Source organism: Pelophylax lessonae (assembly GCF_965119305.1).
Source record: "Pelophylax lessonae genome assembly, chromosome: 11".
NCBI lineage: Eukaryota > Metazoa > Chordata > Amphibia > Anura > Ranidae > Pelophylax > Pelophylax lessonae.
In genome coordinates, this window is record NC_138778.1 from 11,949,364 (window position 1) to 11,962,865 (window position 13,502).

At 42.3% G+C, this 13,502-nt stretch overlaps 1 protein-coding gene across 1 annotated transcript in view; it reads right to left on the reverse strand.

Moving 5' to 3' along the window:
• Positions 1-247: 247 nt before the first annotated feature.
• The window catches only part of LOC309567098 (uncharacterized protein), a 62,591-nt gene continuing 49,336 nt past the window's right edge, over positions 248-13,502 (reverse strand). The window contains exons 11-15 of the mRNA XM_082272427.1: positions 8,899-8,996; positions 5,318-5,440; positions 4,557-4,673; positions 3,624-3,662; positions 248-1,060 (exon numbers count right to left, since the gene is read on the reverse strand). Coding sequence (XP_082128553.1) covers positions 327-1,060; positions 3,624-3,662; positions 4,557-4,673; positions 5,318-5,440; positions 8,899-8,996 — 1,111 coding nt within the window. The 3' untranslated portion in view covers positions 248-326. The remainder of the gene's footprint in view (positions 1,061-3,623; positions 3,663-4,556; positions 4,674-5,317; positions 5,441-8,898; positions 8,997-13,502) is intronic.

The window sequence follows — 13,502 nt, forward strand, 5'->3', positions numbered from 1 at the left end:
CACCAAAAGAAAGCTCTGTTTGTGGGAAAAAAAGGACGTCAAATTCGTTTAGGTACAGCGTCGCACGACTGCGCAATTGTCCGTTAAATTCACGCAGTGCCGAATTGCAAAATACCACCTGGTCAGGAAGGGGGTAAAATCTTCCGGGGCTTAAGTGGTTAAAGTCCCAAACTGCCTTTATTCTACACAGCAACTAAACAATTTCCATAATCTAAACAAAACTGGGAGTTGGACTTTAAGTGCCTAACAGTCCTCCACTGCGGAGGAGCCGACAGTCCTGCGCGGTCGGTCCCACATGTCCACCACCAACAAAATGAAATAACGTTCTATGGTTTAATGCAGTTGTTGAGGTGTTTGTTGAAGCTGCGCTGGGTGTAGCACTTGTTGCAGTCAGGGCAGTAGCGCAGCTTCTCATGCTTCACCAGTTCCGATCGCGCATCAAGCATTTTGCCGCACTTCTTGCACTGGTGCGGCGTTACTCCAGAGTGTCTCCGCTGGTGAATGACCATACTGCTCCGGTGCTTGAACGTCTTGCCGCACTCTTTGCAGGGGAAAAGCTTTTCACCAGAATGAGCGCGCATGTGGATGCTGAACTGCGACTGGTAGTTGTACTGAATCCCGCAAATGTCGCAGCAGTAGCGCAGTTTGCCGTGCCTCTTTGACTGGTGCGCCTGGAGCTCGGGGGCGGAGTGAAAGACTCTCCCACACTCTTCACAGTCGAAGTCTTCCAGGGGTTGTTCATCCTCGACGTGCGTCGCCTGGTGCATCTCCAGATCCCCCAGGCTGGGGAAGCATTCGTCGCAGGTGTCACACCAGTGCATTTCCTGCAATTCCTCCTCCTTCCGTTGCTTCCTCTTCTTGTTCTTGCTCTCTATAGACTCCATCTCTTCGTCTGGGACGACAAACATGAGGCTCGGCATGTCTCCGGTTTGCCAGGAAAGGTACGGCTTTTGGAAGTTTTTCACTGGCTTTTTCTTGCGCGCTCTCCTGGGCTTTGGGGACGCACAGCAGTCATAGTGCGTCGTACCCGAATTCTGCGATCCGGCTGCTGCATGCACACCTAAGGCGAGGAAACAGAAGCGTCAGAAAAAAAAACGGATACATCGCAAAATGTACAGGGGGGGGTACAAGATCAAAAATTGAAATGCAGACACACCCACAAACATGTGAGCAGCTCTGTGAAGTCTGCTTATGTGGATCTCAGGTTAACCACTTGAGTGCCAGAGAGTTTCTGTTTTGCTTTGGCAAGATCTTAGGTCCGCGTATTAAATCTAGTTTTTGCAGCCTACAATAACATAATATACATACTTTTTTTTTTCAGGACAGATACAGACTTAAAGCGGAGTTCCGGTCTCAAAATTGAAAAAAATCGATTTTGGGCCATCCGCTTGCTGTGGGTCACCTGAAAAAGAAATGGATGATCCCAAATTTAATTTTTTTTTGTTTACTTACCTTGTTATAGAAGAAAATATACTCACCTTCCTTCCACTTCCTCCCTCTGCAGCCGCGGCCCGCGCCGTCTCTTCCGGCTTGCGATTACTACTGGGAGCTGAACGTCATCGCCCCCAGGAATCAATTTCGCCTGCACTGGTACCGCTCGTCACTTCCGGTGCAGGCACGGCATTCCCTGCTAAACAGCTTCTGGGCATGCGCTGTTAATTTACGCAGCGCTTTACATATACATTGCACATTCACATCAGTCCCTGCCCTCAAGGAGCTTACAATCTAAGGTCCCTAACTCACATACATACACAGTAGGGCCAATTTTTTTTATACAGGATCCAATTAACCTACCAGCATGTCTTTGGAGTGTGGGAGGAAACCGGAGTACCCGGAGGAAACCCACGCAGGCACAGGGAGAACATGCAAACTCCAGGCAGGTAGTGTGGTGGTTGGGATTCGAACCAGCGACCCTCTTGCTGCTAGATGAAAGTGCTAACCACTACACCACCGTGATCTTCCGAGCGGTGCTGCAGCGGTTTGCCGTCTCCTACAGCGAGTATATAGGTTGCTCAGGAGGACAGTCTGCTACTGGGGTCTCCTTCTATTGTCTGTTTAATAAGGTGTTCTGTGTTTATACTTCGGATAATGTGTTATGTACTTTGTTTTAGCCTTGTTGCCGGTCAGTCTGGCATTGGTTAAATGCTGAGTTAATTAGCTTGTTAATTATAACATTGTCTAGGTGTGGATTCCTATTCACATATTGTTTCTGTCCACATGGCTAGTTAACCACTTAAGCCCCGGAGGATTTGGATGCTTAAAAACCAGGGCCTATTTTGCGATTCGGCACTGCATGATTTTAACGGACAATTGCGCGGTCGTGCGACGCTGTACCCAAATGAAATTGACGTCCTTTTTTTCCCACAAACAGAGCTTTCTTTTGGTGGTATTTGATCACCTGTGCGATTTTTACTTTTTGCGCTATAAACAAAAAAAGAGCAACAATTTTGAAAAAATAACAATATTTTTCACATTTTTTTATATGAAATTCCCCAAAAAAATGTAAAAATCCAAATTTTTTAACATTTTAGGCCAATTTGTTTACTGCTACATATTTTTGGTGAAAAAAAATTGCAATAAGCATATTTGCTTATTTTTGGTTATATTTGGTTTGCGCAAAAGTTATTGCGTTTACTAACTATGTGAAAGATTTATGTCATTTCTATTTTTTATTTTTTTTAACTAGTAATGGCGGCGATCTGCGATTTTTTTTTTTGTGGGACTGCGACTTTTCGGCAGACAGAACGGACCCTTGACTGACATTTTTGACACTTTTAGGGGTACCAGTGACATTACTACAGTAATCAGTGCTATACATATGCACTGTTACTGTAAAAATGACACTGGCAGGGAAGGGGTTAACTTTATTAGAGATCAAGGGGTTAAGTTTGTCCCTAGGGGCGTGCGTCTAACTGTAAAGGGGCGTGGCTTTTGATGTTACCACAGAGACATACGATCCTACATAGCAGGACCGTATGATCTCTGCAGTTACACCAGGGAGAATGACAGGCGGCTTTGTTTACATCAGCTGCCTGCCTTTCTCCCTCTCCAGCGGGAGATCGCGAGTGACCGGCGGACATCGGAGCCGCCGGTCACTCGCGCAGGGATGGCAGTGAACAAGCGGGGGCGGGAGCTATTGGCTCGCGGGCGAGTGACGTACCCATACGTCACTTTGCCCAGGGGGGACTGACCGCCGCCGTATATGTACTTGCGGCAGTCGGCAAGTGGTTAATTAGATCAGGTTAATTATGTTTCTGGATACAGTTTGTATTGTTAAGGTAATTTGATCAGGAGGGGGGATGTCCTCCTGTGGGGTATATATTCTGTGTGAGTTTGTTCAATAAAGAGTTCCAGATCTCATACAAGCTATTGTTGGCTAGTCTTGTATGTATGTAGGGCGGCTAAAATATCTGATATCTATGTTTAAGACTAGAGGAAGCGACAAACTGACGGAAGCACACTGTGGGTCGGTTCCATCACAGCCCTCTTGGCTGCTTCTCTGATTAATGCTCTCCTTGCCCGGCCTGTCATCTTAGGTCGACGAATACAAATTCGTCCTCACATAAAGTTTGTAATATTGTAATTGACTTTTATACGCTAAAACAGATTTATACATTACTTACCATCCAAAGGGGATCTGCCATCTTCCTCCTCGGGAACAACTAAAAAAAGAGTAGAAACCGTGAACTGGTTATTTCTCACCAGCACAACAAAACTACTGAATGGTACAATTACATTAAACATCTACCTCTTTCTGGACCAGTAGTTTGTGTCTCTGCCCCTCCCACAATGGGGATATTTCCCAGTAGTAGTGTCTCTGCCCCTCCCATAACAGTAAGATTCCCCCCCAGTAGTTTGTCTCTCTGCCCCACCCATATTGGTGAAATTTCTTTCCAGTAGTTTGTGCCTCTGCCCCTCCCACAATGGTGAGATTTCCCTGCAGTAGTTTGTGTCTCTGCCCCTCCCACAATGGTGAGATTTACCAGCAGTAGTGTCTCTGCCCCTCCCAGAACAGTAAGATTTACCCCCAGTAGTTTGTCTCTCTCTCAATGGTGAGATTTCCTGCAGTATTTTATGTCTCTGTCCCTCCCACAATGGTGAGATTTCCTTCCAGTAGTTTGTGCCTCTGCCCCTCCCACAACGGTGAGATTTCCCTGCAGTAGTATGTGTCTCTGCCCCTCCCACAATGGTGAGATTTCCTGCAGTAGTTTGTGCCTTTGCCCCTCCCACAATGGTAAGATTTCCTGCAGTAGTTTGTGTCTCTGCCCCTCCCACAATGGTGAGATTTCCTGCAGTAGTTTGTCTCTCTGCCCCTCCCACAATGGTGAGATTTCCTGCAGTAGTTTGTCTCTGCCCCTCCCACAATGGTGAGATTTCCTTCCAGTAGTTTGTGTCTCTGCCCCTCCCACAATGGTGAGATTCCCCCCCCCCCCAATAGTTTGTGTTTCTACTCCTCCCACACAACGTTGAGAGTTTCCTGCAGCAGTTTGTAAATTCTTGGAGTTCCACTTTAAACATTAAAAACGCAACAACAGTCATCTCCTCTGGGCACCTACCTAATTTCTGCGGCTTACTCTTCCTGCGGTTTCCTCTTCTGTTGTAGGGGGAGGGGATTAGGATGCCGAATCCTGGGGGAAGGAATGACACCGAGCCGCTTTCACATTCTGTTGGAACTGCCAAGAGACACAAAGGGAGAGATGAACGGGAATACAATCAACCTACAGACGCCAATATAAGGATGATTTCTGGGTATTTAATTTTATAAATTGTGGCTCTGATAAACATGCATGGCAATACAATGTAACATACAATGTAACATACAATGTAACACACAAAGGTGTAGATGATCTTTATTACTTCTATGGATCTTCTGGTTTATGGAATTATCTCTGGTGATCCTTCAAGCTTATCATTTGCTTCCTATCAAATGGGATAAAATTATTCTGCAACCTGAACTTACAGTGGGGGGGACACATCCTCTACACACAGGAACAGAGCTGAGGCTGTCAATCACAGGCTGTGAGCTGGAACTCCCTCCCCTGTCACCTTTCTTTCTCAATCCAGATACTTTGTGCTCTGGATTAAAACAACACACTATAGAGGCCAGGACAGGGATGAAAGTGCTCTATTAGTGCTGCATATTAGTGCCTCCTCTTCAGTGCCCATCAGTGCAGCCTCATCAGTGAAGGAGAAAGCAATATTGAATTTTTTTTTTTGTTGTTTTGCAATGGCACATTCTGTGCGCTCTGCGTGGTTCCTGCCTCACTTGGGGCACATGAAAAGAAATAATCGCTACAAAATCAGTCAGAGTTCTTACTATTCGAAGTGCTGAGGTTCTCATTCACGGGTTTTCCAGGATCCGCTGCCTCCGGTGTCAGCTCAGTCTGCCCTCTGGTGGAGATCTCAGGGGTCACCACAGCTCCGTCTTCCTGTGAGGACTCTGTGGGAAAAGAGGAGAGGGTGAGATAGTCTGCAGGAAATTTTTGATGTTTACTATTATACAGGAATTAGAGAACAAACTGTTCTTTGTTCTTTTTGTATTGTCTCCAGGACAGGAAGAGAGGGGAAATCTATCCAGTGGGGACACAGACAGCCATACTGATCTTAAACTGTTAGTTCGCATAGGAATGCGGTCTGCGTTCTTCTGCAGTGCGATTTTGCAGCCCATTCATTTTAATAGGCTGCAAACGGCATGCATTACTTCTGAAAAACACACCGTCCGCACCAAATCGCATAGTACTGCAGTACCATGCGATCTGGTGCCTGCAAAAGCAATCTGCATTTGGGGTGCCATTACCAACGTATTGGCACCCGCAGCAGATTGCAAAGGCAGTGCGTTTTGAACACGGCGTGGTAAACGTGCATTTCTCGTACCGCATTCTGATGTGAACTAGTCCCTTATAGCTTGGTGGAAAAACATTCAACAGCAGAGGAAGAAGGGGAGGGCTCTCATATGTAAACACTAGCAGTGTTTACATTTGTGACTGCTGTGATTGGTCACTGGTGATCACAAAGTACAGAGCTGCTCAGACTGGCTCTGTACATTTTTTTTTTCTGTGATTTGTGCTAATGACAGGTTGATTACAGGGCTTTTAGAGGTTGGCTGCTCATGTGGGTTTTCTGCAGCACTGTTTATAAACAGTGGTTGTTTATTTATTTGAACTTTCACATGTCTTCATATTGATTTTAGGCCCCGTTCACATAGGGGCGACACTACTTCGCACCGCGACCTTCGAGGTCGCAGTGCGAGCAGCGCGCCGCGACCTCGGAGCGGCCGCCACGGACTTCATAACATTGAAGTCTATGGCGGTCGCCCCAAAGAAGCTCCGGACCCTTTTTCAAAGTCGGAGCGACTTGTGTCGCTCCTATTAGAACGGGTCCGCAGCTTCCCTATGGGAGGCGACCTACGGCGACCGGTGAGGCGACCAGGTCGCCTCACAGGTCGCCTTAGTGTGAACCGGGACTAAGGGATTAGCGCGTCTCTTCTTCTCCATATTGATAAACAGCGGTACCGAGGTGGTTAAAAAAGGGCCTCAAGATACTCCCCCATAGAATTCTTTAGCCGGTTGCGGACCACACGCCGCCTATTTACTGCGGCCGTGTGGCTCTCCCAGGCGAACCGACTTAGGTCTACGTCGGTTGCGCGCCTGCAGCTAGGGGGCAAGTGCGTGTCGCCAGCGGCGCTCTCCTGCCCCCACTCAGCAGCGGGGACTCCGATGCACGGGGCAGGCGGCTCCGATTGCCACCTGACACCCACGATCGCTCCCCGCTGAGAGAGAAGAACGGTCAGCTGTTGTAAACACAACTGACTGTTCTTCTCCCAGGAATGATCACAGAGCCCCTGTGATCCTTCTATATAGGATCACATGTCTCTATGGTCATTCCACAAGCCACGCCCCCCCCACAGTTAGAATCACGCCCCTAGGTACACATTTAACCCCTTGATCACCCATACTGTTAACCCCTTCCCTGCCAATGTCATTAATACAGTGACAGTGCATATTTTTAGCACTGATTACTGCAGTAATGTCACTGGTCCCCCCAAAAGTGTCAAAAAATGTCAGTTAGGGGTCCGATCTGTCCGCCGCAATGTCGCAGTCCTGCAAAAAAAAAATCACAGATCACCGCCATTACTAGTAAAAAAAAACAACAAAAATGACATAAATCTTTCCCGTAGTTAGTAGACACGATCATTTTTGCGCAAACCAATCAAAATACGCTTATTGCAATTTTTTTTTTTTACTGCAAATATGTAGCAGAAAACAAATTGGCCTAAAATGTTACAAAATTTAGATTTTTAACATTTTTTTTTTTCTCTGGAATGTTATATAGGAGAATGTGAAAATTATTGTTATTTTTTTTTTCAGAATTCTCGCTCTTTTTTTGTTTATAGAGCAAAAAAAAAAAAAAAAAAAATCGCAGATCGCCGCCATTACTAGTAAAAAAAAAAAAAAAAGAAGAACAATAAAAATGACAAATCTTTCCCGTAATTAGTAGACGCAATAACTTTTGCACAAACCAATCAAAATACGCTTATTGCAATTTTTTTTTTTTACTGCAAATATGTAGCAGAAAACAAATTGGCCTAAAATGTTACAAAATTTTGATTTTTAACTTTTTTTTTTTTTCTCGGGAATGTTATATAGGAGAATGTGAAAATTATTGTTATTTTTTTTTTCAGAATTCTCGCTCTTTTTTTGTTTATAGAGCAAAAAAAATAAAAAAAAAAAAAAAAATCGCAGATCGCCACCATTACTAGTAAAAAAAAACAAAAACAATAAAAATGACATAAATCTTTCCCGTAGTTAGTAGACGCGATAACTTTTGCGCAAACCAATCAAAATATGCTTATTGCAATTTTTTCATACCACAAATATGGAGCAGAAAACAAATTGGCCTAAAATGTTACAAAATTTTGATTTTTAAATTTTTTTTTTGGGGATGTTATATAGCAGAATGTGAAAATTATTTTTTTTTTCAGAATTCTCGCTCTTTTTTTGTTTATAGAGCAAAAAAAAAAAAAAAATATGGAGATCGCCACCATTACTAGTAAAAAAAAACAAATAAAAATGACAAATCTTTCCTGTAGTTTGTAGACGCAATAACTTTTGAGCAAAATACGCTTATTGCGATTTTTTTTTTTTACCAAAAATATGTAGCAGAAAACAAATTGGCCTAAAATGTTAAAAAAATTTAGATTTTTAATTTTTTTTTTTTTTTTGCAGAATGTGAAAATTATTGTTTTTTTTTCAGAATTGTCGCTCTTTTTTTGTTTATAGCGCAAAAAATAAATATCGCACAGGTGATCAAATACCACCAATAGAAACCTCTATTTGTGGGAGAAAAAGGACATCAATTTTATTGGGGTACAGCGTCGCACGACCGCGCAATTTTCTGTTAAAGTAACGCAGTGCCGAATCGCAAAATATGGCCTGGTCATTAAGGGGGCAAAACCTTCCGGTCCAGAAGTGGTTAAATTTACCTAGAGACAATTTTTTTTTTTTGCACCCATATCCACTGAGTGTCTTTTTTTTTTTTTTGAGTGACTTTTAAGACCACCTGGAGGGGTCCCCGTTGTGCGCATCTACCTCTAGTGTCCCCGCCCTGCCTACAAGCCCATTATAAAGTCTTCCTCTCTCCCACACAGACCCCTAAATTATTTGTAGGGGAGGGTAGCGCCCTCATGTGGTTACTGTAGGTGGGCGGAGCTGGGAACTCCTATAGATAGAAGTAATCAGAAAGGGATTCAGCCCATGAACATCTAAAAAAAAAAAAAAAAAAAATTAAGGAAATGTCAGATTTAAAAGGAATATTTAAAATTACAAGGGAACGTCCAATCAGCAAGTGCACCCCCACCAAGGCGTCTCCTCCTAACACTATTACCTGGATATACTGTACCCCGATCCAAGGGGGGAGGGCCAAAACCTTCCAGCAATACGTGGAGCACATCATCAGATTTCTGGCCTGGAGAAGCCATGTTGTCTGAGGCGGGGGACCTCACCGGAGCCGTCCTATCAGAAGAGAGGAGGAGGAGAAGATTGTGAGATACAGAACAAACCCCTCCCCCACAGGGGAGACCAGAGGTGAAGATATAGACCAGGGATTCTCAAACTACGACCCTCCAGCTGTTGCAGAACTACACATCCCATGAGGCATTGTAAACCTCTGACATTCACAGACATGGCTAGGCATGATGGGAGTTGTAGTTCCTGAACAGCTGGAGGGCCGTAGCGTGGAGACCTCTGCTATAGAACAGATCCCCTGATCACATGTGCCCAGAAACTGCAAACACAGGCTCCGCCCACAAAAGTTGAAAGTTGCAGCGGGAGCATGGATTGGTGGAGAGTCTGAGAATGCTGATCATGTGAGCTGCTGTGACATCACCTGTCCCCACCCCCCATGGTATGGCTCCACCAATCCACATACAGCAAAGACTGCAGGGTCAGGACGTCACAGATGGCTGAGATAGGAGAGATGTACCAATATCAGTGCAAAGATCACTACTGTATCAGTGTTTATTATCGGTGATCGGACACAAGGTATCAGTGTGTAATGATAGTGATCACATGAAATCAGTGTGTAATAATAGTGATCAATGGATATCAGTGTATAATAATAGTGATCACAGACAAGATACCAGTGAATAATATTACTGATCACAAGATATCAGTGTGTAATAATAGTGATCATTGGATATCAGTATATAATAATAGTGATCACATGATATCAGTGTATAATAATAGTGATCACATGATATCAGTGTATAATAATAGTGATCACATGATATCAGTGTATAATAATAGTGATCACATGATATCAGTGTATAATAATAGTGATCACATGATATCAGTGTATAATAATAGTGATCACATGATATCAGTGTATAATAATAGTGATCACAGACAGGATACCAGTGAATAATATTAGTGATCACAAGATATCACTATATAATATTAGTGATCACAAGATATCAGTGTGTAATAAGAGTGATCACATGATATCAGTGTATAATAATAGTGATCACAGACATGATACCAGTGAATAATATTACTGATCACAAGATATCAGTGTGTAATAATAGTGATCATTGGATATCAGTATATAATAATAGTGATCACATGATATCAGTGTATAATAATAGTGATCACGATATCAGTGTATAATAATAGTGATCACATGATATCAGTGTATAATAATAGTGATCACATGATATCAGTGTCTAATAATAATGATCACATGATATCAGTATATAATAATAGTGATCACATGATATCAGTGTATAATAATAGTGATCACATGATATCAGTATATAATAATAGTGATCACGTGATATCAGTGTATAATAATAGTGATCACAGACATGATACCAGTGAATAATATTACTGATCACAAGATATCAGTGTGTAATAATAGTGATCATTGGATATCAGTGTATAATAAAAGTGATCACATGATATCATTATATAATATTAGTGATCACAGACAGGATACCAGTGAATAATATTAGTGATCACAAGATATCAGTGTGTAATAAGAGTGATCACAAGATATCAGTGTATAATAATAGTGATCACAGACATGATACCAGTGAATAATGTTACTGATCACAAGATATCAGTGTGTAATAATAGTGATCATTGGATATCAGTATATAATAATAGTGATCACATGATATCAGTGTCTAATAATAATGATCACATGATATCAGTATATAATAATAGTGATCACATGATATCAGTGTATAATAATAGTGATCACATGATATCAGTGTATAATAATAGTGATCACATGATATCAGTATATAATAATAGTGATCACATGATATCAGTGTATAATAATAGTGATCACATGATATCAGTATATAATAATAGTGATCACATGATATCAGTGTATAATAATAGTGATCACATGATATCAGTGTATAATAATAGTGATCACAGACAGGATATCAGTGTATAATAATAGTGATCACAGACATGATACCAGTGAATAATATTACTGATCACAAGATATCAGTGTGCAATAATAGTGATCACCGGATATCAGTGTATAATAAAAGTGATCACATGATATCATTATATAATATTAGTGATCACAGACAGGATATCAGTGTATAATAATAGTGATCACAAGATATTAGTATATAATATTAGTGATCATCGGATATTAGTGTACAATAATAGTGATCACAGGATACCAGTGAATAATATTATTGATCACAAGATATCACTATATAATATTAGTGATCACAGACATGATACCAGTATATAATAATAGTGATCACAGTCTAGATATCAGTGTATAATATTAGTATTAAATAATAATAGTGATCACAGACAGGATATCAGTATATAATAATAGTGATCATACACAGGATATCAGTATATAATAATAGTGATAAAAAACATGCTTTCAGTGTCTCACCAGCAGTATTTGCACTCACACACACCAGGCTCCAGCACTCAGGACCGGAAGCAGCAAAGTCTGGAGTAAGCCAGCCTGTGATTGGCTCATGCATTCAGGAGTCCAGCCGCCATGAACTCTGGGAATTGTAGTTCCGGCTCCGCCCCCTTGCTCTCGGTCTCTCCCAGTGAAGAACTACAGGAAGTATCTCCGCTGCTCATGTGACATCACTGACACGCAGTACCCAATCACAGGCAGAGCTAGGGGGCTCTTCCTGTTTCTGTGACAAGGATTCGGTTGTCCTTGCTGTAGCAGCCATTTTCTTGTAGACAGCAGTACACGGCTCTCCCCTGCAGTCAGGCTCGGCTTGTGGATTTCCGATCACTGCGCATGTCCGCTCACTTACAGTGAAACTAAAGCTGAGAGAATTTCCAATGAACACTGATACAAAGATTATCAGAACATTGAGATTTCCTTCGCTTTTTCCATTCAATGTTGTATTGAACGGCCTTCACCGAAGGAAAATCAGAAATTCCTTCCGGAATCATTTTCCATCCTGCTCCTTCAATTTTCCCATCACTGCGACCGAAAACGAACGGCGTTTTGACCGCACTAAAATGAACGAATGTTCTTACAATGAAAAATGGCAAATTCAATTCACTTAGTGTAACCCTTTCACTGCCTTTTTTGTTTTTTTAAACCGCCCACCATAGTATTACTGCGGCAGGGCGGCTCGGCTGCGCAAAATCACATAGTACTACCGGATTTTGTGCACGAGGTCTCGGCGGCGGGTTTAGACACAGCGGGAGGCGGGCCTGCCACCGCTCCTCCCTCATTCTTCTGAGAAACTGACAGAAGACCCGCCTGCTTATGTAAACAAAGCAGGCGGATCTTCTGTCAGACAGGCAGGGACAGATCAGGAGTTTCAGCTAAACTACAACCCCCAATCTCTCTGTGCCTGTCACAGAACCCCTCCCCCCCCACAGTCAGTAAGCACATTTAGGGACACCCCCAGGGTTAACCCCTTCCCTGCCAGTGTCTTTAATACAGTATCAATATTATCGCTTGCACAGTGCTCCTTGGGATGTTTAAAAGCTTGGGAAATCTTTTTGTATCCAAATCCGGCTTTAAACTTCTCCACAACAGTATCTCGGAGCTGCCTGGTGTGTTCCTTGTTCTTCATGATGCTCTCTGCGCTTTAAACGGACCTCTGAGACTATCACAGTGCAGGTGCATTTATACGGAGACTTGATTACACACAGGTGGATTCTATTTATCATCATTAGTCATTTAGGTCACCATTGGATCATTCAGAGATCCTCACTGAACTTCTGGAGAGAGTTTGCTGCACTGAAAGTAAAGGGGGTGAATAATTTTGCACGCCCAATTTTTCAGTTCAGTTTCAGTTTTTTCAGTGAAATATCCAATAAATTTCGTTCCATTTCATCATTGTGTCCCACTTGTTGTTGATTCTTCACAAAAGATTACAGTTTTATATCTTTATGTTTGAAGCCTGAAATGTGGCAAAAGGCCGAATACTTTCGCAATGCACTGTATGTACAGACTATCTGCTCCGCACTAATCTGCTAATTCATTATGATGTCCACCTCCTGGGTGCGTCCAAATGCAATCGAATGACACACAGAAGGTGGAGAATCCCTGCAGCCACCACCAATTATATTAATGCAGTGTTGTCGGATTTATGGCTCTGTGAAGGTGATTGAATTACTGATGGATCTGTGAAAGTCCATTCAATCAGAAGTTAGCATTTCTATGGGCTCCATGACATGACTGATGAATAGTTTCCATTTTTGTAATCACTGTCATCATTTCCAGCTAAGTTACTTCACTTATTGTACAGTCCGTGCATCGGCGTTATTAATTAGTAGCATCAGATCAGTCTCTAAAAATGACTTTGGTGGCTCTGCCATGGTCTGGATTTAAAGCCAAATGCAAATCTAAAGTTTTTTTAAATTTTGTATAGTCTCAGTAAATACTTCTGTAGAGTTTTTATAGTTCTCTTTAAACCCCTGGGGAGATTTGACCTCACTTCCTGTCCCTGTGATACCAGGACAAAAATTGGGAAAGTGGTTTTCACA